The sequence below is a fragment of the Salvia hispanica genome, chromosome 6, assembly GCF_023119035.1.
Source record: "Salvia hispanica cultivar TCC Black 2014 chromosome 6, UniMelb_Shisp_WGS_1.0, whole genome shotgun sequence".
Taxonomy (NCBI): Eukaryota; Viridiplantae; Streptophyta; class Magnoliopsida; order Lamiales; family Lamiaceae; genus Salvia; species Salvia hispanica.
The window spans coordinates 32,264,069-32,285,324 of NC_062970.1; the positions used below are offsets into that span (position 1 = coordinate 32,264,069).

General features: G+C 34.4%; 2 protein-coding genes and 1 pseudogene across 2 annotated transcripts; all 3 read left to right on the top strand.

Moving 5' to 3' along the window:
• The first annotated feature begins 680 nt into the window (after positions 1-680).
• On the top strand, positions 681-12,656 carry LOC125193726 (lectin CPL-like). The gene is made up of 2 exons (XM_048091591.1): positions 681-1,616; positions 12,563-12,656. Exon 1 carries the CDS (start codon positions 733-735, stop codon positions 1,549-1,551), a length of 819 nt encoding a protein of 272 aa, XP_047947548.1. The 5' UTR covers positions 681-732; the 3' UTR covers positions 1,552-1,616; positions 12,563-12,656.
• LOC125193727 (mannose-specific lectin alpha chain-like) lies at positions 11,671-12,656 on the top strand. Its single transcript, XM_048091592.1, has one exon. It carries the CDS (start codon positions 11,687-11,689, stop codon positions 12,476-12,478), a length of 792 nt encoding a protein of 263 aa, XP_047947549.1. The 5' UTR covers positions 11,671-11,686; the 3' UTR covers positions 12,479-12,656.
• A 6,792-nt stretch (positions 12,657-19,448) lies between these two features.
• On the top strand, positions 19,449-20,367 carry LOC125192288 (annotated as a pseudogene).
• Positions 20,368-21,256: the final 889 nt, after the last annotated feature.

Consider the following 21,256-nt stretch of genomic DNA (forward strand, 5'->3'; position numbering starts at 1 on the left):
GGTAACGATATCGAAAATTCATCATATTAATTTTTAGTATACTACATATTGAAAATATAAACATAATTTTAAATATAACTTCCTCTGTCCGTGAATAGGAGTCCCGTTATTTTCATTTTAGTCTGTCCGCGATTAGGAGACTCGGTTCTTTTTTTAATACTCCATTATAAATGATAAAAAGGTCTCACATTCTACTAACTCATTCTACTCATGTTTCATTTAAAACTAATATAAACAAGTGAAACTCATATTCCACGAACTTTTTTTTATCCACTTTTTTTCGTGCGGCCAAAAAATGGGACTACTATAATAGTGAATGCAGGGAGAATTATATTACGACTCTTTAGTGCATGTATAGTGATGTTACACCTAGTCTTTATATTGGTATCATGGCATAATCGAATACTCATACATTAATATCACTAAATGCAGTCAGTAAAATGATTTACTTTAAATACAGTTAATAAAATGATTTAGGGTTGAAAATGTATAAGTTTTAAATAAAAGGAATTTGTATCATGCGTGGATGTGTATGATTTGGCCTTATGATAATGTGTAGTCTGACAGTAAAGATTTTGAATTTGATTGCACCATAAATAAACCTATAAAAATCATAACCTATAAAAAAATCTATACAAAAATTATGAGATAAATAACCAGTAGACTACTATAAATAAGCTAGTGAGGCCTCAAGCATCCATCACATCCAAAGCAAAACCCAAGTAATTAACCATGGCCAAGCTTTTCCAAACCCTAATTCCAGTGCTTTCCTCCATAGCCTTGCTCCTTGCCATCGCCAACACGGCACGGTCGCAGACGACCTCCTTCACCTATGATTTCTACGGCGGCCCGAAGCCAACTGACCTACTCTACCAAGGCGACGCCCACTTCCCATCCGACTCCACCTACCTCCGCTTGACCAACACCGACGACTCAGGCAATCCGTTAACGTACCGCGTTGGCCGAGCCGTGTATTCCAAGCCCATCCAATTTTGGGATGATGAAGGCCAGGTGGACTTTGAAACCACCGTAAAATTCATCATCAACCCCAAAAGCGGCGACACAAACCCCGCCGATGGCCTCACCTTCTTCATCCAGCCTGTCGGATCCCCAGTCGCAACCGCACGCGCTAGCTTTGGAATCTTTGACAATTCTGGTAAAAATCCGTCCGTCTTTGCCGTGGAATTCGACATCTACTACGGCAACCCTAATGATCCAAATTATCGTCATGTTGGGATTGACATTGAATCAAATGTTTCCAAAAACACAACCGACGTCGGCGACGCAATTTTGGGGCAGGAGGTGACTGCCCGCATCGACTACGAGGAAGCTACCAAAGTCATCAGCGTTCACGTGACGGCGGGCTCAAAAACTTATGAGGTGAGCTATGTGTACGACTTGAGCACCATTCTCCCTCAGCAGGTTGAGGTTGGAATCTCCGCCTCTACTGGATCACGCGCCGCCATTCACGACCTCATATCGTGGTATTTCACTTCCACTCTTGTGCATACCAAAGACAACGGCGACGCCAAAATTCGCCAGATTGTGTGAAGTATGCTATGTGAATAAGGACTAGCGATTGAGTTTTCTCTCGTTGAGTCCCTAATTACAATAAGATGATGGACTCATCCATTTGTGTGTGTATGTTATTCTGTATGTCATGTATGTATGTACCACGGGTTTTATGAAATTAATGTCAGTTTTTATTAATCTTGGTCGAACTTTTCACATAATTACTTCTTTGACTATACGATCATAGTATAAACTCCACCATTGCAATTTACACACTCCACTATGAATTCTAACACTAGTGTATTGTGTTGGAATTGTGTGCCAGGTCAAAGGGTGTTGACCAAGAATAAATTCAATGAGACAATTAATTTTGTGAATTAAACCATATAGCGTTAATCTATTTTCAGATTAGATGACTGTGATATATTCATTTTCTCAAATCCGATCCCGGTGAGAGAAATAATGGATTAAAGTTGGGCAAAACTACGATATAATTAAATGAGCTAAGAGAGAAGTCATGAGATTAATTAAGGGAGTTAATTATCCACATTGGAAGTGACAACCTTATTAAACTAATATTTAATAAAAAATAATTATTACATGTAATAATTATAGTCGACTAAGATGGATTGTAGAAACCACACCGGCGCACGCACGCACCGCCTAGATCCCATGCCCGAGTTCTTGGACTTGGACTTGGCAGTTGGTCTTTGGGCCCGTCAGTGTGACGCAGTAAAGCCAACGTGGCTGACACGTGATGAAGTCTATGTCGTGAGTGAACCTAGACACGACGTGTGTCCAGATACATCCGTCCAGGATTGAATGACACGTGATGAACTCTACATCAGATACGCTGACACGTGATGAAGTCTACGTCGTGAGCGAACCTAGACGCACAGCTTGTCCAGATACATTCGTTCAGGATTGGCTGACAAGTGATGAAATCTACGTCGTGAAAGAACCTAGACGCGCATCGTGTCCAGATACGTCCTTACAGGATCAGCCTCTCCAGCTCCTGAAAAGGTTTGTAATGTTCGGCGGTTATTCTCTTCTGTATTCCGTCTTTTGGGTTGTCGTACGCCCGGTTTAGTTCTCTTGTAATCCAGAAACTAGGGATGTCAATGTAGCCCGCAACCCGTGGGCCGGCTCGAATAGCCCGCCAAATTACAGGGTTAGTGTTGAACTTTTATAACCCGAAAAAATCACAGCCCGATTAGCCTCACCCGATTGACCTGCAACCCGAATAGGGTTGGCCCGGAACCCGGCGGACTGGCCCGATTGACAATCCCTACCAGAAACCAACACATGGATGATGGATGCATTGGAAGCTAGCCGCAAGCAATTTTTGTTGCGAGGAAAGTCGTTTGGCTCAGAAGTTTCCACACTAGAGAAAAACATAAAAATCATTTCAGTAAGAGCCCTTATGGCACGACGTTCAACTTTCATATGAACGTAATGAGAGTCAAATTCATGAATCATGAAAGACCTAGACATGGTTTTAGTATGAGTTTGAAGAATATGCAATTATTTAGAGTATTTATTTATAACTGAAAGCATATAATCAGAGCATATATTAATTTGAGTCTCAGTGTAATTCCAACAAAGACACAGAATGTATCTATTGGATGAGTTTAATTAAGGTGAACAATGGATCAGCTCGCCAATTTCTTAAGTCAATAAAGTGTATGTTTATCGGGAAGTGGCGGAGGGATCACCCAGGTTTTTTATGTGATAATTGTTGGCGGTAGAAACAATTACTCCTTCAATCTCATACTCCCTCCATCCCACTTGAGATGAAACATTTGGGAATTGGCACGAGATTTTATTTAGTGTTGTTTTGTGAATTAATGAACAGAGAGTAAAGTAAGAGAGATGAAAAATTAGAGATAGAGTTGTTTCCATTTTAGTAAACGTTTCATTTTTAATGGGACAACTAAAAAAGGAAAACGTTTCATTTTTAATGGGACAGAGAGAGTATTATTTAAGACATTTTTTTCAAAATAATAAGATTTAAGAAAATTATATTTATTGGATTAAATATAGATAAAATATAATAATCCCTCTGTTTCACCATAAGTGATGAATTTTTTTTGGGCACAGAAAAAGAAATGATATGTATTGAGTTAAATTAAAGTGGAATGAATAAAGTACAAGAGAGAAAAAAGTACGAGAGATAAAGAGAGAATAATGTAAGAAAGATGGAAAAACAGGTATAGATGAAATAAAGTAAGAGGGGGGAAATATTTTGTTTTTTGCTTAAAAAATTTAATCACTTATAGTGGGACAATCCAAAATGGAAAATTGATCACTTATGATTGAGCGAATAGAGTATGAGATAGAATAATTATAAAAAAAAAAGAAGAAATAATAAACTAAGCGAGAATAGATAGTGTCTTAAAAGAAAAATGATACAAATATGGGATAACCCAAAATAAAATACAAGTCCAATAACTTGAACAAAGAGAGTAAATCTCAATTTAATATTATTCTGGCTTTTATTCCATTAAAAAAATTAAAATACTATGTACTAGATGCTTTAGAAAATGATACTAATATATTCAATATCTGGTGTACATCATTTTATGAGATATTTATTAAAATAATGAAGTTTATGCGACAACTTTAAATTACCATGGAGCTAGAAATATAAATGAAGGGGGGGATAAAATTATATCTTTATCCCTAAAAATATGTACACTTTTTATTTTTTCATCCATAATATAAAATAAAAATATGGGCATTTCCAATTTAGGAAAGTTATTCCTAACTCATTACTCATATATATTGCTTTATTGAATAAACTTGAATAAACTAATTTATCAATTTTGGATTAATATTTGTGTACTCTATTATCAAGATTATCATTTTTACGGAGGTCGTACTAAATATGCAATATCCTATTTTTCACACAAGGACCACTTTTTAAGCGGAAAGACTACTAGAAAAATGTGCTATTATTACATTTAACTTGTGAAATTTATAAAAAGATGTCATCACAAACATGCACCATCCTGTTGCTGCATTTATTATAAAATTGCCATTTTCGTAAGTAACTCTTAAACACTAATCTTATTAAAAAAATGGACCTTAACGGCATTGGTGCTTTTACTTTATTTTAAACAAATAATAACACTCGTATAATTATTCGGCACAATAGAAATAAATTAGTAATGATAATACATAACGAATTATAAAATACTCCTTCCGTCCTTCAAAAGTACTCCAATAGTAGTGGAGTCATTTTGTTATTTTGTTAAGTTACACATGTATTGAATAAACTTGAATAAACTAATTTATCAGTTTTGAATTGATATTTGTATCGTCCACTACCATGATATTCTATTAATAGAGATAGTACTAAATTTGCAATATCCTATTTTTCACACAAGGGCCACTTTTTAGGCCATTCATATTCCTATCTCTTATTCATCTCTTAACCATCTCATCTGTTCACTATTCATGGCCTCACTGTACTTTTCACTTCATCTCTTAAATAAGAGACAACATCTGCATCCTTCCATCTTTTAACCATCTCATCCTTTAACTTTTCATTCAATTTCTTTTTTTTTTCATTTCCAACAAATTCAATTAATAAAAACACAATTCATTAAATAAAATAAAATTACAATCTATAATCTTAAAAAAATAAAAAAACACATAATTAAAATCCTAAAAAAATAAATTTGGGAGAAGAATAATGTTTTGAGATGAATAATATAGAGTGTTTGAGTGAGAATAGAGAGTTTTTTTATGGTGCATAATTTGTGGGAATGATTTGATATTTATAGAAGTGATTGGAGGCTTAAAAAAATAGGAAAAAAAAAGTTAAAATTTTGAAAAAAAGGGCTATAAATGGCTAGTACATTTTTGTGATTTTTGTGATTTTTTTTAATTTTTGAATTTTTACTGAATTTAAAAAAAAAACATTTTCAACGCATATAAACGATGCCCACTCGCCGGCCCGAACGAACCGGAGCATGCCACGTCGCCAAGGCATATGGCGAGACAGCTCGCCAGCTTCCTCTTTCGGACGAGCTAAGAGACGAGATAGAGACGAGACAGGAGATGCATCGCTGTCTCGATTCCGTCTCGTTTTAGAGAGACGAGATCGAGACAGCGACGAGAAGCGCTGCGGATGCTCTTAAGCGGAAAGACTTCATTTACATGATGTGAGCTCAAGGCCAACAACTTTCATAAATTCAACGAAAAACACACTACTAGAAAAAATGTGCTATTGTTACATTTAACTTCTGAAACTTTATATAAATGTCATCACAAACATACACCATCCTGTTGCTGCATTTATTATAAAATCACCGTTTTCGTACGTAATTCTTAAAAACTAATCTTATTAAAAAATGGACATAAACTGCATTGGTGCGTTTACTTATAACTTTATTTTAAACAAATAATAACACTCATGTAATTATATGGAAAGTGAATTTATCAATATTATTTGAGTACAATAGAAATAAATTAGTAATGAATACATAAACGAATTATAAAATACTCCTTCCGTCGCTGAAAAGTATGAACTACGTATTTTCTTTTTAGCCCGTCTCTGAAAAATATGAATTTTTTTATTTTAGAAAGTTTTTTCTCTCTAAAGACGTGGGACTCATTCTCCATTAACAATACTTTAATTACTTTTTATTTCTATCTTTCTCTTACTTTTTCAGTTATGCATTAAAACTTGTGTTGAACCAAATGTCCATGTTCTTTGAGGTCTTACTTTTTCATTTATGCATTAAAACTTGTATTGAACCAAATGTCCATGTTCTTTGAGGACGGAGAGAGTATACACTTACTTTTTCAATTATGTGTGAATATATATCACCAATATTGACTGTTGGTCACATCATCCCTGCTTCGCCAATCTGCCGCTTCACCGAAATTAAAAATATGTCATCTTATTTGGACATATTAAAAAAGAAAGTGTCTCATTTTAGTTGATGTCAAAACCAATTTTACATGTAAAAGAAATCATATAGTGAGTATTTGGTACTTACTATTTAATTAAAATTTCCAAAGATACCATCTATGGTCCAAAAATCACATGTTTATCACATAGAGTTACTTTTATCGTGAAGTACACAGAGAAAAGATACCATTTTATTTTGCAAAAGTGATAGATCATGTACTATTTATGCAGTTCACTTTTATTAGTACGGTGCGAATTTTAAATCGACAACACTATGTCAACTAGTTTATATATGTATTTTCGTACTTTATCATTTCATTTCACTTGTCGTGTTGAAAAGAGTGTATGATAACTATAGAAAAGTTATGTGCAACGGTAAATCCCCTGATATAATTTATTTATGCGTCCATCATTGAGTATTTTCATTTGTGTATGCATAATGATATGATTTGTATATTTTCATATATTTAATGTATAATTGACAAATTTCGTATTTTTTATTCACAACCACTAAAAAAATAAAACGTGGACACTAATTAATAAACCTAAAATTTTGGACCATCTTCTACATTATTCTATTTAATTTTTATATGTTGTTCTTATTTCTTCTTTATTGTTTTTGTCATCTTCTCTCCATGAACCATCATCTACATTATTCTATTTATTTCTAATTTTCTTTGTTCTTATTCCTTTTTTCCTTCGTTCTCCTTTTTTAGTGATGAATATATTTTAAAAGTAAATTATATATATAGTCCTTGAAGGGTCCTATTCTAATGCTTATAGCACCCTAATCCAAAATTAAGACTAAATCTCCATCTTGGATTTTAAAATGAGTAGATGAGATTAAAGCTCACAAAATCTCAATAAATAGTAGACAAAATATCAACAAAAGGGTAATATCGTCATTATGTTATCATATGATAATTTTCGTGAGTGTTTTTTTATATCAACATTGTGTATTACAAATATCAACAATATGACATTAGAATATCAACACAAGGACAAGAAAATATCAACACATTTTTATTGAGATTGGACATGCATAATATTGAGATTTTGCCTACAATATATTGAGATTTTTTGTTGCATTTGTTGAAAATAGCTGCTTATCAACATGTACGAAAATTGAAATATAATTTATCAAATTTCATCACCCGAACATCGTCGGAACATATGCAATTGAGATCTCGTTGGAATCCTTATTAAATTATCTTTAATTTGATATATTTTTTGCGAAAAAATAATTTAAATTGAGAGAGTTACGTAAATTTAAAGATTTGAGATGATTTTGAGGAGAGAGAAAGTAGTTAGTTATAATTACTACATATAGGATTTGACATTAATACCCTTTTAATTTAATTAATAATTATTTAAATTTAAAATATATTACACTTGGCATTATATTAACCACAAGATCTTCTAATCTAATAGTTGAAAATTGGTCTCAATTTGGGATTGGTAATTAGTTAGCAATTGATTACATCCCTAGTCCTTGAATTTTGGGATTTGCATATTTAAAGATAGCAGAGTGATCAATTGCTAACTAATTAGCAATCCCAAATTAAGACTAAATCTTAGCCATTAGATTAGAAAATCTAGTGGTTGAAATAATGTCACATGGATTATTTTTTTAATTAAGAAAATTAATAAATAAAATTAGAGGGTATTAATGTCAATTCCATCTCATTAAAATCATCTTAAAACTTTAAATTTACGTAACTCTCTCGATTTAAATTATTTTTTCGCAAAAAATATATCAAATTAAAGATAATTTTATAAGGATTCCAACGAGATCTCAATTGCATATGTTCCGACGACGTTCGGATGATGAAATTTGATATTTTTTTATTTTAGTTTTCGTAAATGTTGATAACCAGATTTTTATCAACAAATATATCAAAAAATCTCAATAAAACCATGTAAAAATCTCAATAAATGTGGGTTGATATTTTTTTGTACTAGTGTTGATATTCTTATGTCATATTGTTGATATTTGTAATACACTATGTTGATATAAAAAAAATATTCACGAAAATTATCATATGATAACATAATGACGATATTACCCTTTTGTTGATATTTTGTCTACTATTTGTTGAGATTCGTAAGATTTAATCTCATCCATTCATTTTAAAATTTAAGGGTGGAGATTTGGTCTTAATTTTGGATTAGGATGCTATAAGCATTAGAATATGACCCTTTAAAGATAATTACTACTCCCTCCGTCCCCGATTAATTGCCACTCTTTTCCATTTCGATCTGTCCCTCAATAATTGTCACAATTCACTTTTACTATAAATGGTAAGTAGGTCTCACGTTCCACTAACTCACTTCACTCACATTTTATTATAAAGCCAATAAAAAAAGTGGGTCTCACATTCCACTACTTTTTCAACCAACTTTTTTTTACAATTCTTAAAACTCATGCTTGGTCAAAGAGTGACAATTAATCGGGGACGGAGGGAATATTTTGGAAGAAATTTAAATAATACTCCTACTAGCAAAGGATATAAATGGCCCTTTAGTTTTGAGATTTGCAAAATTGCAAAGTCGTCAGCGCTTTCTTGTCCAAGGAAATTTGAGTCCCTAAAAGAAGACGGTGCCATCATTGTTTTATGAAATTTGTTTTTATTAATCTTGGTGGAACCTTTCACATGACTAATTCCTTTGACTATACGATTATAGTAGTATGGACTCCATTAGCAAACTCTTCTATGAAGCCAAATACATGGATGCATAATTGGAACTTGGAAGGTGAAAGGATTGTTTTTTGCGAGAAAATTAGTCGCTTAATACTGATATGATTCTGAGCATACGTAAGAGTCTGTAGCTAACTTTGGGAAACCACAAGCCCATTAAGATCAATAAACACATAAAGAGAAAGTATCATGCGATCATACCGTACGAAACATAATGAAATACGAAATGTAGAGGTGACCAAGATTGCATTAGAGGAAAACATAAATAGAATCATTTCACTAATGGCGCGACGTTCAACCATCATATTAACGTGATGATAGTTAGATGCTTAAAGGACCTAAACTTACTTTTAGTATGAGTTGAAGAATATGCAATTATTTTTTATTTATTTATCATCGAAATCATATAATTCCAATAATGACATAAATAAATACTTTGAGGGGATATATTGTACTGATTCTTAATTTAATTAAGTTGAATTCCAACAAAAGAACAAATTAAATTTATTGGATGAATTGAATAAAGGGGAACAAAAGATCAGCTCACCAATTTTATAAGTCAAACGTGTGTATCTTTAGGGTTTTGTGAGAACTGTTAGCGGTAGAAAAAAATAAATCTCAATTTATAATTAATTATTCCCTTAAAAATTGAAATTCTATCTTGTAGGTTGGTTTTATAGCATCTTCAATAAGGAAGATACATAAAAAGATATATCATCTATTTACCTTCTCAAAAGAAGAAATGTATTCTATAAACAAAAATCAATATCTTTTTTAGTTAAATGCGTCATTAATATAAATGTATATAAAAGGTGAGTTTTGGCCTAAATTGTACATATTTTGGGTTTTGGGTATGAATTTGAATATTTGTAAATATTAAGTACATAATTTATCATTATATAAAAGTTAAGTTATGGACTAATTTTAAATATTTAAGAATACAATCAGGGTGCACAACTTGCAACTAGAATTCAAAACGTGTTAATTTTGTGATACATGCAAAAATGTACTATTGTTTACAATTGTATGGTCCTGTAGAATAGATTGTTACATTACAAGCATAGCTATCAAACACTATTCAAAACGATGTTTGCCAATGTGTATGAACCACACATTGGGCAAGGGTCATGATTCCCCCCTCCCCCCTCCCCCATCCTCTATGAGGTGAGAAATCCGTTGATTAGATGTTATATCAAAGTCTCCTTTAAATATCCTACACATCAACTTCCAAAAGATTTAAAATCGAAAGTCATTCTATAAAACTTCAACTCCCAAGTTAATTATTTCATTTCCCAATAAATTTAATTAACCCTAAGAGCATACACAATGGTGGATTTTTTGTCCGCGCGATCCCTCAACAGACCACTGCAAGCCGACGGACGGGCGCGCGGACGATCGCAACGGACGAACTTTCAGGCGAGGACGACGCATCGCCCGTGCATCATCCACCCATTCCAGGCCCACGGACGACCGGTCTGGACGACAAAAAATCAATTTTCAACTATATTTTAATTATAAAAAAATTCTTTTCATTAAAAAATCAATTTTTAAATTAAAATAAAAAACTATAATTTTACAACGGTCTATACTAAAAGACGGATCCATGAATTTAGTGAAAGATTATATTTTATAGAATATGATTCCTTCACACATCACATTAGATGTGTCAATGTTTCCTCTTTCCTCTCTGCTTCTTTCATCCTCCTTAGTCACGATCAACTGGACTTTCCATGCTTATAAAACAAATATAACGGTATATTGTACTGTTATTGCGGTGTAGCACTATACTGCACTAACGGTATGATAACGATATCAAAAAATCATCATATGAATTTTCAGTATACTACATATTGAAAATATAAACATAATTTTAAATACAACTTTTTCGTCCATGAATAAGAGTCCAGTTTTTTCATTTTAGTTTGTCCGCGATTAGGAGTCTCGGTTCTTTTTTTAGTACTCCATTATAAATAATAATAAGGTCTCACATTCTACTAACCCATTTTACTCATATTTCATTTAAACTAATATAAACAAGTGAAACCCATATTATATAAACTTTTTTTTATCCAATTTTTTTCGTGCAGCCAAAAAATGGGACTACTATAACAGTGTGAATGCAGGGAGAATTGTATTACGACTCTTTAGTCCATGTATAATGATGTTACACCTAGTCTTTATATTGGTATCATGGCATAATCGAATACTCATATATTAATATCACTAAATGCAGTCGGTAAAATGATTTACTTTATAGACAATTTCTAAATACAAGTCAGTTAATAAAATGATTTAGGGTTGGAAATGTGTAAGTTTTAAATAAAAAGAATTTGTATCATGCGTGGATGTGTATCAGTTGGCCTTATGATATAATGTGTAGCCTGACAGTAAAGATTTCGAATTTAATTGCACCATAAATAAACCTATAAAATTTAAAACCTATAAAAAAATCTATACAAAAATTATGAAGATAAATAACAAGTAGACTACTATAAATAAGCTAGTAAGGCCTCAAGCATCCACCACATCCAAAACAAAACCCAAGTAATTAACCATGGCCAAGCTTTTCCAAACCCTAATTCCAGTGCTTTCCTCCATAGCCTTGCTCCTTGCCATCGCCAACACGGCACGGTCGCAGACGACCTCCTTCACCTATGATTTCTACGGCGGCCCGAAGCCAACTGACCTACTCTACCAAGGCGACGCCCACTTCCCATCCGACTCCACCTACCTCCGCTTGACCAACACCGACGACTCAGGCAACCCGTTGACGTACCGCGTTGGCCGAGCCGTGTATTCCAAGCCCATCCAATTTTGGGACGATGAAGGCCAGGTGGACTTTGAAACCACCGTAAAATTCATCATCAACCCCAAAAGCGGCGACTCAAACCCCGCCGATGGCCTCACCTTCTTCATCCAGCCTGTTGGATACCCAGTCGGAACCGCACGCGCTAGCTTTGGAATCTTCGACAATTCTGGTAAAAATCCGTCCGTCTTTGCCGTGGAATTCGACATCTACAGCAACCCTAATGAGCCAAAACATCGTCATGTTGGGATTGACATTGGATCAAATGTTTCCAAAAACACAACCGACGTCGGTGACGCAATTTTGGGGCAGGAGGTGACTGCCCGCATCGACTACGAGGAAGCTACCAAAGTCATCAGCGTTCACGTGACGGCGGGCTCAAAAACTTATGAGGTGAGCTATGTGTACGACTTGAGCACCATTCTCCCTCAGCAGGTTGAGGTCGGGATATCCGCATCCACTGGAGGCCACGCCGCCATTCACGACCTCATATCGTGGTATTTCACTTCCACTCTTGTGCATACCAACATTCGCCAGTAAGTGTGATGTTATTGTGTGAAGTATGCTATGTGAATAAGGACTAGCGATTGAGTTTTCTCTCGTTGAGTCCCTAATTACAATAAGATGATGGACTCATCCATTTGTGTGTGTATGTTATTCTGTATGTCATGTATGTATGTACCACGGGTTTTATGAAATTAATGTCAGTTTTTATTAATCTTGGTCGAACTTTTCACATAATTACTTCTTTGACTATACGATCATAGTATAAACTCCACCATTGCAATTTACACACTCCACTATGAATTCTAACACTAGTGTATTGTGTTGGAATTGTGTGCCAGGTCAAAGGGTTTTGACCGAGAATAAATTCAATGAGACATTATTTTGTGAATTAAACGATAAAGTGTCAATCTATTTTCAGATTAGATGACTGTGGTATATTCATTTTCTCAAATCCGATCCCGGTGAGAGAAATAATGGATTAAAGTTGGAGCAAAACTACGATATAATTAAATGAGCTAAGAGAGAAGTCGTGAGATTAATTAAGGGAGTTAATTATCCACATTGGAAGTGACAACCTTATTAAACTAATATTTAATAAAAAGAATTATTACATGTAATAATTATAGTCGACTAAGATGGATTGTAGAACCGACACCGCCGCACGCACGCGCCGCCTCGAGCCCATGCCCGAGTTCTTGGACTTGGACTTGGCAGTTGGTCTTTGGGCCCGTCAGTGTGACGCGGTAAAGCCAACGTGGCTGACACGTGATGAAGTCTATGTCGTGAGCGTACCTAGACGCGATGCGTGTCCAGATACATCCGTCCATGAATGAATGAAACATGATGAACTCTACATCAGATACGCTGACACGTGATGAAGTCTACGTCGTGAGCGAACCTAGACGCACAGCTTGTCAAGATACATCCGTCCAGGATTGGCTGACATGTGATGAACTCTACGTCGTGAACGAACCTAGACGCGCTGCATGTCTAGATACGTCCTTCCAGGATCAGCGTCTCCAGCTCCTGAAACGGTTTGTAATGTTCGGCTGTTATTCTCTTCTATATTCCGTCTTTTGGGTTATCGTACACCCGGTTTAGTTCTCTTGTAATCTAGAAACCAACACATTGATGATGGATGCATCATGCATTGGAAGCTAGCTGCAAGCAATTTTTGTTGCGAGGAAAGTCGTTTGGCTCAGAAGTTTCCACACTAGAGAAAAACATAAAAATCATTCCAGTAAGAGTCCTTACGGCACGACGTTCAACCTTCATATGAACGTGATTAGAGTCAAATTCATGAATCATGAAAGACCTAGCTAAACATGGTTTTAGTATAGGTTTGAAGAATATGCAATTATTTAGAGTATTTATTTATCACTGAAAGCATATAAGCATATATTAATTTGAGTCTCAGTGTAATTCCAACAAAGTCACAGAATGTATCTATAGGATGAGTTTAATTAAGGTGAACAATGGATCAGCTCGCCAATTTCTTAAGTCAATAAAGTGTATGTTTATCGGGAAGTGGCGGAGGGATCACCCAGGTTTTTTATGTGAGAATTGTTGGCGGTAGAAACAATTACTACTTCAATCTCATACTATTATTTAAGAAACAATTACTACTTCAATCTCATATTATTTAAGACATTTTTTTTCAAAATAATAAGATTTAAGAAAATTATATTTATTGAATTAAATGTAGATAAAATATAATAATCCATCTGTTTCACCATTTTTGGGCACAGAAAAAGAAATGATACGTACTGAGTTAAATTAGAGTGGAATGAATAAAGTACAAGAGAGAAAAAGTATGAGAGATAAGAAAGAATAATGTAAAAGAGATGGAAAAACAGGTATAGATGAAATAAAGTAAGAGGAGGTATATATTTTGTTTTTTGCTTAAAAAAATTTAATCACTTATAGTGGGACAATCCAAAATGAAAAATTGATCACTTATGATTGGGCGAATAGAGTATGAGATAGAATAATTATAAAAGAAAGAAGAAATAATAAAGTAAGAGAGATTAGATATTGTGTTAGAAAAAAAATGATATAAATATGGGATAAACCAAAATAAAATACAAGTCCAAACAAAGAGAGTAAATCTCAATTTATTATTATTCTAGCTTTTACCATTAAAAAAATTAAAATACTATGTTCTAGATGCTTTAGAAAATGATACTAATATATTCAATATTTGGTGTACATCATTTTCTGAGATATTTATTAAAATAATTAAGTTTCTGCGACAATTTTAAATTACCATGAAGCTAGAAATATAAATGAAGGGGGGGATAAAATTATATCGTTATCTATAAAAATATGTACACTTTTTATTTTTCCGTCCATCACATAAAATAAAAATATGGGCATTCAATTTAGGAAAGTTTTTCCTAACTCATTACTCATATACATTGATTTATTTACAACTTAATTATACCACTATGTCACATTACTAACTAATTAAACACTAATAATAATAATGTAAGTCTCACCATCTACTGATACTAGTCTCGCTATCTACTTTACCAATCGAATACTAATTCTCATGTCATTTTAATTGTCTATATTTTAATGAGATATAGGGAGTATGTGAGGAAATTTTGGAATTTGAGAGAGTGCAAATATAAGAAAATTTTGCAAAATTTTGCAAAATAAAAAATTAAAGTAGTATACTATATCAAGATAATTGACGAGGCATTTGCGCCCCACTTAGTGATAATTAAGCTAGTGGCTCCGCATACTACCTCAAAAAAAAAATCAAAATACTAGGTATAGCTACTATGCTTTTAATATGAAAGCAATGTACAGTCCAAATTAATACAGTATATAACCACAAATTCAGTGGCCCATGGATAGTTTTGAACCCAATATGAATTGATTGCTATATGCACAACTGGCAATTAACAAGAATTCAAAACATGTTACTTTTCTGCTTAATGCCGTAATATATTATTTTACATGGCATAACAGTATCGTCCAATAGATAATACAAACATATGTAGAGGTGGCCAAGATTGTATTACAGGAAAACATTTTTAAAAAAATCATTTCACTAAGAATCCTTATGGCGCGACGTTCAACTAGACTTGCTTTTTAGTATAAGTTGAAGAATATGCAATATGCAATTATTTATTTATTTATAATCAAAAGCATATAATTCCAATAATGACAAAAATAAATGCTTTGATGGACATATATTTTATTGATTCTCAGTTTAATTAAGTTGAATTCCAACAAGTGCACAAAGTATATTTATTGGATGAAAAATATAGAGGTGGTACCGATGGATCAGCTCACCATTTTCTTAAGTCAATAGAGTTTATCTTTATTGAGTTTTTTACGTGAGAACTGTTAGCGGAAGAAAAAATTAAATCTCCATTTATAGTAATTAATTATTTCCTTAAAAATTGAAATTTTATCTTGTAGCTTTTAGAAAATGATAATAGATTCAATATTTAATTAATCTCATATTCTGAGAGAATTATTGAAATAGGGACGTAATCAAAAGAAATGTCAACAAATCACAAAAAAAACATAAAAAAAAAAATGTCAACAGAATTTCAACGGTAGTCAATGATTGATGTTGTGTTGATACTATGTTGACATTAAAATTTTGAAATTTTACACTGTGTTGATATTGTATTGAAACTGTGTTGAGAAGTTTTGAGTTTGTACAGTATATAAGTTTGCATTTTATTACTACCCTATTGAAATAATAAAGTTTCTGCGATAACTTCAAAATATCACCTCAAAAGAAAAATCAAAATACGATAAGATTTAGCTCGAACGGACCAAATATATAGCCTCAGATTATGTGGTCCGTGGATCCAATATGAACTGATTGCTAAATGCACAACTAGCAACAAGAATTCGAAACGTGCAACTTTTGTGATAAATGCAAAATTGTACTATTGATTACAATTGTATGGTCCTGTAGATAGATAGTTACACTACAAGCATAGCTATAAAAAACTATTCAAAATGTGTTACCTTTGTATGGTGTCGGTTGATTATATATGTGCTACTAACTTTTTACATTACGGTGTTTGCCACTGTGTATGAGCCACACACATCACAATCGCATTTTCTAAGGATAGAAAGTGTGATTAATCGCGACTAGGAGATGATGAAAGAAGCGGGGAATAAGAAAAGGAAAAGTTGTGGCAAAATTGAATATGAACTGAAATAATTCGTATGATATAAATCAGAGTGCATGATACAAGAGATTATAAGCTCGACTTTTACATTACAGCGGAATGATCAAGAGCGAATGACATCGTGTATGGAGACACAACGCATCCAAGTACTATTAAGTCAAAGGATCTTCATCGTCTATGCTCAACACTGCATATTGTCATCACTGCTCAATCCAATAGCCGACCTACATAGAGGTTTGGGGGTCCCTTGGAACCCCCAATAATTACAATATTAGTATGTGTTTTATATTCGTAGGTATAATATGATAGCTTAGCTTAGGTGTAAGTTCCCTTGCCTAGCATCTCCCCAACCCTAGTTCGAATTTCATCAAGCTCATTTCTCTTTTTACCATTTTCAATTGTTTTTTTTACCTATTTTTTTATGTTTTTTATATTTCTTATATTAATTATACACAAAAAATTCATATTTTATGTACTTTATTAATTAATCTATTCAAAATTAATCATTTCAACATGCACTCTAATTTATATAATACGAATTAGGCTACTAATTCAAGCTTCTATTTAATCTGGCCCAGCTAAACAAATTCCCTAGGCCAAAAATTTTAATCATACTCACTGGTCCAAATGTTCAAGCATCCACTGATCCACCTCATCTAAAGCAAAACCCAAATACAACCACTGAAGTAAACCATGGCTAGGGGTGGGTAATTATACCGAAATACCATAATACCGGACTTATCGTACCAAAAAAATACCGAAAATATCATATTTTTCGGTATACCGTAGTTTACGGTACGGTATGATACCGTACCGAATCTTTCGGTACGGTAACGGTATTAGATTTCGTATACCGCAGTATACCGTAGTATACCGAATCTTCGGTATATACCGACGCTTCGATATACCGTTGATTATTAAATATATATACACATAATATTTATGTTATTTTTGTAGGACTATTATTATATATATAAAACCCTTGTATTTATAGCAGGTTGGATCCTCCATTTTCAGTTTCATCTACAAGTAATTTCTTTTGTCAAATTCACCAACAAGGTTCCAAGAAATGAAGATAATGTTGCTCATGATTTTATAATTTATTTTTGATTTGGTTGTCAAAGTTTTATAAATTTGAATATTAGAATGACTATATGGAGTTTAATCGTTTTATATTTTTGAAGTAGTTGAACAATAGAATTGTTTTTTAAATATTTTAGGCATAATATATTATTTTTCCGGTATAACGGTAAGTCGTACCGAAGTTTGGTATACCGCAAAATTATGGTATACCGGAATGTGGTACGGTATACCGAAAATACGGTATGGTAACGGTATCAAAAACTACCATACCGAATTTCCGGTATACCGGAAAATTCAGTACGGTATCGGTATGGTGTTTTGTCATACCGTAACTTTCGGTATGGTATACGGTATGACACTCAAAGTACGGTATACGTATCGAACCACTCCATGGCCAAGCTTTTCCAAACCCAAATACTCCCTCCGTCCCATAAAAAATGTCAAACTTGTGAGACAGTATGTGATTTTAGGAGGTTTTGTTTTGTTTGTTAAATAGAAAAATAAAATATCATTTTTATATTAATGTGAGAATGAACTTTTTCTAAAAATAGAAATGAGACATCTTTTATGGAATAAACTAAAAAGGAAAGTGTGACATTAATTATCGGATGGAGGGAGTATATAACCTCAAATTATGTGGTCCTTGGCTCTAATATATGTCAATATGGGTGGATTACCTTTCGTTCCTTTAGATATGGTCCCTGTAGATATTCAAACTGTGTTGGTGTCAGTTGATTATATATGTGCTACTACTAACTTTTAACCCAACATTTTTGCCACTGTATGTGAACCAGACATTGGGCAGGCCATGATTTTCTAATACTACCTTCGTTCACCAAAATTTGTATCATTTTTTCATTTCCGTCTGTCCCCCTAAATTTATCCCATTTCACTTTTACCATTTTCTGTAGTGGACCTCATATTCCACTAACTCATTCCTACTCACATTTTATTATAAAAATAATATATAAAAGTAGGACTCACAATCCACTAACTTTTTCAACTCACTTTCCATTACATTTCTTAAAATCCGTGCCGGGTCAAAGTGGGACAAATATTGATGGGCGGAGGTAGTATGAAAATTTTTCTCTCATAATATCGGTAAGTTCAATTGCTTTTAAACACAAATAGTATTCCTTCCATCCGACTTAAGATATGCACGTACTTGAATAGCACAAGATTTTAGGAGAAGTTATTAGGTGGAGTAAGTAGAGAGAAAAAGATATGCACATACTTGAATAGCAAGGGTTCGAAAGTTTTTCTCTCGTAATATAGGTAAGATATGCACATACTTGAATAGCAAGGGCCATGATTTCCCAAATAGTACTGATGGTAAAAAAAAAAAAGGAGATTTTAATTTTGTTTTTAAAATTTAGCCGAGGACAACTTTTTGTATTGTATTGCTTTCCAAAAATGATTCTCTCGTATAGTTTTGGCCAAGGACTTTGTTATCCTAATGATATAGTAACATCAAAATGTATTGTTGCTATATGGTGATGAATTCTTTTCATATTTGTAAAGTCGGTTTTGATCATCGAAATAATATGACTTTAAAGTTATTGTTTGCAAAATTATTAATGAAAAAATGAAAAATGACTAATTTTTGTTAACAAATCAAAATGAAAAATACATACTTAAATTATTAAATGGTGGTGGAAAGAATATTTGGTGTTATTTTCATTGGTATGAATTTTAACAAATGTTTGAAAGATATTTTCAAGGGTATGAATTTTAATATTTTTGAAATATATCGGTTCTCCAAGCATCCACCACATCCAACACAAAACCCAAAACAGCAACCGAAGTAAACCATGGCAAAGCTTCTCCGAACCTTAATTCCAGTCCTTTCCCCCATAGCCTTGCTCCTTGCCACCGCCAACACGGCATGGTCGACAGACGACCTCCTTCACCTATGGTTTCTACGGCGGCCCGAAGCCAACTGACCTAATCTACCAAGGCGACGCCCGCTTCTCATCCGACTCCACCTTCCTCCGTCTCACCAAAACCGACAATTCTGGCAATCCATTAGGGTCCCGGGTTGGCCGAGCCGTGTATTCCAATCCAATCCAATTTTGGGAAGCCGGAGCGCAGGTCGACCTCAAAACAACCGTTAAATTCATTATCAATCCCAAAAGCGGCGACTCAAACCCAGGCGATGGCATCACTTTCTTTATCCAGCCTGTTGGCTCCCCAGTCGGAGCCCGCCGGTGGCAGCTTTGGAATCTTCGATGATTTTGGTAAAAATGCGTCCGTCTTTGCGGTGGAATTCGACATCTTTGTTAACGGTAGAGTGGATCCGAGTTATCGTCATGTTGGGATAGACATTGGATCACAAGTTTCCAAAAACACAACCGACGTTGGCAACGCAATTTTGGGGCAGGAGGTGACTGCTGTCAAAGCATATCAAATGGAGAGAAGATTGGAGAATAATTGATTGTATTAATATTCCAAAATAGATTGATTACAATTGATTGTTTTTCCATAGATAGCATATTCTCACACCTATATAATGAGGTGTTGATTTACATTGTAAAACATAAAAGAAATACAATAATCCATCTTCTACTCTCAAAGCTTTTCCAATATGCATTGCCCTATGAAACTAGGCTCTCTCGATTACCATCTTTAAGATAGTATCAGAGCAGGAAATCAACAAAAAGCCTCTATTGGAGGTCAGCCAAATACACACTCTCGACCTATTGATCGAGACAATCTCAAGTCTAATTGATTTGTACATATTCAACACAAACCAAAGCCAAAATTCCTTACTGACGAAGAACCTCGGCATAGGCTCCAAGTGCACTGCTGCAACAACGACACAGGCAAACAACCAAAGAAGTAACGTATCAGACGGATCTGGCGAATCGCCATATCTATGCAGCGAAAAGATTTGGCCGGAGAATGGCCACGCACCGCTGCCAGAGAACAAGGAGAGATATCCTCAACGAAGAAGACATATGCAAATGCCCTCGTCGACGGCAGAGAAGGGGTATGCGGTGGTTTAGCGCCACTGGTGGCAGTAGCACCTGTCACCGACGCCGGAGAAAACAAGGAGGGTGGATGTCTGCTGTAATTGGCGATCAGTCTGCAGACAGCAGCGTCGGCGTCACATACAGCAACGTAGGCGTCGGCATCGGTGTCAACGGCAGAAGCAGCAACACACGTGGCAGCGGCTAAGCAGCGTCGGATGCACCACAGGCGGAAGGGTTGAAGCAATGGTGGCTAGGGTTCTACGAAAAAAACCCCTAAATACTCCCAAATATACGAAACACCAAACCCACCCCACACTTATTCCCAAATCTCAAAAACCACCCCACCAGCAAATCCCTTCCCATATTCCACCCCTAAATTCCCCTAAATTCGAATCTAACCCCCGCCTGATACTAAACTCCCAAAACCCACCCCACACTCCTATAATATACCAGAACGAATCCCACTTTGCAAAAATATTGCAAATTACGCCCCAGCCTTCCGGAAATAACAAATACCAGCCCTCTATACCCTGTCAAAACTCCTTCGATGCCCTAGCATGTTCCTCTACATCCACATCAGGCCCGAAAGACCC

What these genes read in the sequence shown, in the direction of transcription:
- LOC125193726 (XM_048091591.1), top strand. Translation starts at nt 733, where the DNA reads ATGGCCAAGCTTTTCCAAACCCTAATTCCAGTGCTTTCCTCCATAGCC.
- LOC125193727 (XM_048091592.1), top strand. Translation starts at nt 11,687, where the DNA reads ATGGCCAAGCTTTTCCAAACCCTAATTCCAGTGCTTTCCTCCATAGCC.